This window comes from Cornus florida, unplaced genomic scaffold, assembly GCF_030987335.1.
Source record: "Cornus florida cultivar Cherokee Brave unplaced genomic scaffold, ASM3098733v1 CherokeeBrave_3.0.0_Hap2_Chr01, whole genome shotgun sequence".
Lineage (NCBI taxonomy): Eukaryota > Viridiplantae > Streptophyta > Magnoliopsida > Cornales > Cornaceae > Cornus > Cornus florida.
Genome location: NW_026775571.1, coordinates 69,524,838 through 69,527,793, shown reverse-complemented (window position 1 = coordinate 69,527,793; position 2,956 = coordinate 69,524,838). Strand labels below are relative to the sequence as shown.

General features: G+C 33.0%; 1 protein-coding gene across 1 annotated transcript; it reads right to left on the bottom strand.

Moving 5' to 3' along the window:
- Positions 1–1,467: 1,467 nt before the first annotated feature.
- Positions 1,468–2,657, bottom strand: LOC132274127 (F-box protein KIB2-like). The gene is made up of 2 exons (XM_059775303.1): positions 1,939–2,657; positions 1,468–1,837 (listed from the first exon to the last, which is right to left on the bottom strand). Exons 1-2 carry the CDS (start codon positions 2,655–2,657, stop codon positions 1,468–1,470), a joined length of 1,089 nt encoding a protein of 362 aa, XP_059631286.1.
- Between the last annotated feature and the right edge of the window lie 299 nt (positions 2,658–2,956).

Genomic DNA, 2,956 nt, shown 5'->3' with positions numbered 1-2,956 from the left:
CATATTAGATACAATGTAAATATTTGGAACCCAAACAAAAAAAATCGTCCAAATAGTATTACAAGAGAACATGTTTAGAGAGAAATTACCTTTTAGAAGTTCACTAAAATAGAAATTGTTAGAGAACTTGCCTCTTTGAAACTAAGTAGAAAAGAAACTCAATTAGAAATGAAAGAAATTAATTGTTTTACATGATTTAGTTGCTGAATAAAATAGAAATTTCAAATATAAAAAAAAAAAAAAAAGCAATTTTCAAGAGAAAATATTATTTCCTCGTGTTTTATGTGAGAAAAATTTTGGGGAAACTAGTTTACTGCGAGAAACTATATTTTCTATTACGATTCTTTTTCCATCTATCCAAACTATTAAAAAAATTAAAAAATTTCTCTTTCCTATCTTTTCTAGTTGATTTTATCTAACCAAACGAAGCCTTAATATTTTTCTATAAGAGCATTATCATTAAAGAGTTCTTCTTTAGGTGAAAAAAAAAAAAAAAAAAAAAAAAAAGGAGTTTTTAGGAAATGCTATAGATGTCTGTTTTGACTTTCAAAAAAGTGGGAGCATACAAGAAAGTCTATATATTATTAGATAAGGAGTTCATTTCTTATGCTACGAATCTAAAAAAATTCTTTCAAAGAACGCAATAGTAGGTGAGGCTTTTTTGCCTCCACAAAAGTCACTTGAAGTCTGTTGCTTTCTCTTTTATTGGTTAACTGGTTTCCTAAGTTGATATCTGATACCATAGATTTTTCTAAGTTCTTTAACTTTTTTGAAATCAAAATTTTATCAAAGAAAATAAAACCATCCAAATGAAGCAGACCAGCAAAGAACAGAAGCATTTCTCAGTTGATATCTGATTCTATACATTATAACAGACATAACTTTTTAGTGTATATTATTGAAAGATAGTATTAGCATACAATCAACATTCAATAGCATATTGTCCCTCCATAATTTTCTGTAGAGTCTTGATCATCAAGGAATTGCATTTTTATATATAGTTGTAGAAAAAAATGGACATATAAGAAAGATTACTATTAAAGAAGGGGTTCATTTGGTTCATTTGGTTCATTTCATTAGTAGTAGAATAAGTTTCAAGTTTTGGCCATAGTTAATTTTCCATTTAGTTTAATTCTAGTAAAGTTGATATCTTAGGTGGACTTGTCATTTTCTAGATCCTAATCCTTCTCAAAAGAAAATAACTATATGGGTAGAAAGTAGTTAGTGCAATAATTTTGATCAGTGGTATATAATTGCATATAGTTACTTGAAAGAATAACATATTCTATATATATATACTGATTATATTGAAATTGTAATGATCAATCATTATCTTTTACATTCAAATTTGGACCACATCACAGAGGAATAGGAACTCAATTTATGTTCTCACCCATTAAAAGATGTTGATATTACAAAAAAAATATTTGTATGAAACTGCTTTGTTCTTGTCTTCTGGTGTCTCTACTAGCATGGATTAGGAACAATCCAAATGGGTGCTGGTTCAATCTTCTGCAAATCATCTTCATTAATCAGTTCTGTTCTCTGATCCTCCAAATCAAACCTGCCAGTGTCATGACCTCCATTCATTCGATCCCAATTATCATCAGTGAAGTAAACTGAATTCCCTTTCCAGTTTGGAAAACTATTGTGTGATAGTGAAATGGAGTGATTCCCACCCAAAAAGAGCATGCAATCGCCTAAGTATTCCAGTTCCACCCACTTTTTCAGATCAAAATCAAGCTTGTAAACATGAAAAACCTTTGTCATGTATGGACACACCAAATGCATTGGGTTATCTTCTTCAAGAAGAAGATCTGCCTCACGAACAAGTACACTGCCAGAAAATTCCCAATATACCTCATTATAAGCAGAATATCACCCTTCGATTCCACCATGTAACACCGTCTAGAATAAAGACATTTTCCAGGAGGAGACTTCTCAAATTCAAACTTACTCCTAGGAAAAGAAGGCCTAATGTCCATCTTTTTTGTAGGGATCAAAGAAGTGTTGAAATCCCAAATTTCAACTGAACCTGTTTCACCTAAAGCAAAAATATGATGATTGTGGAATATGATATCACAATAGGGTTGATGTACACCATTGAGGGCAGTCCATTCACTACCTCCACACCTTGAAAAGGCAAGCTTTGAAGAAGCAACACCATATATTACTACAACCCAATAGGTGTTGTCACTGTGAATTGGGTCTGCTGATAGTACAGCCTTCTCAAAGGTCCTGTAAATGTCACCGGTAACGCGAAAAATAGGAAGTTCAATCCAAACCTCCAAGAATGGATTGAGGATGTATGGGATTGCTTTTTGGTCGTCCAAAAATATCAGCCACCCATGAGATGATCCAATGCAACGAGTGTGACCCAAGACTTTTGGGATATTGGTTAGTTGCTTATACACCTTTTTCTCTGCAAGATTGTATAAGCAACGGCTATTTTTATTGTCTTGATCATGATGACAAGGAAGCATGAGCAATGGTGGTTGATCAAGCAATTCAACGGCGGATAATCGGTTTAGGATTGATTCCCAGGAGTCGGTGTGAAGTCCTCTAGACCAATCCGTTGATGATGATGGTGGTGATGATGGTGATGATGTTTTTCTTCTTTTGGTGGGATGAACCAAATGCGTTTTGTTTGCAATCATTGTCAATTGATTGCAACGAAGAATTTGCAGATTTATCAGAATAGCTTCTGCAGCTAGGTTAGGGTTAGGGTTGTGTGTGAAGGGTCGTAGGGGAGTTCATGTTCAAAACGGAAACTTTTTTTAAAACGAAACTTGAAGTCCAAAACAAAACCATGCGTTGATTCCGGAGGAAGATCTCTGCTGGGGGAGTTAATTTTTTATTTTTTTCCTCTAAATTATTAGATATTATATTTAGTTCAAATTTTTTTTTGGAAAGAATGATTGATAAGGAAAATTATTAGTAGCTAGATTTGTGGTAA

What these genes read in the sequence shown, in the direction of transcription:
- LOC132274127 (XM_059775303.1), bottom strand. Translation starts at nt 2,657, where the DNA reads ATGATTGCAAACAAAACGCATTTGGTTCATCCCACCAAAAGAAGAAAA. An exon ending in AGTAAGTTTGAATTTGAGAA is followed by an intron (nt 1,838 to 1,938) that starts GTCTCCTCCTGG and finishes ATTTTCTGGCAG; the next exon opens with TGTACTTGTTCGTGAGGCAG.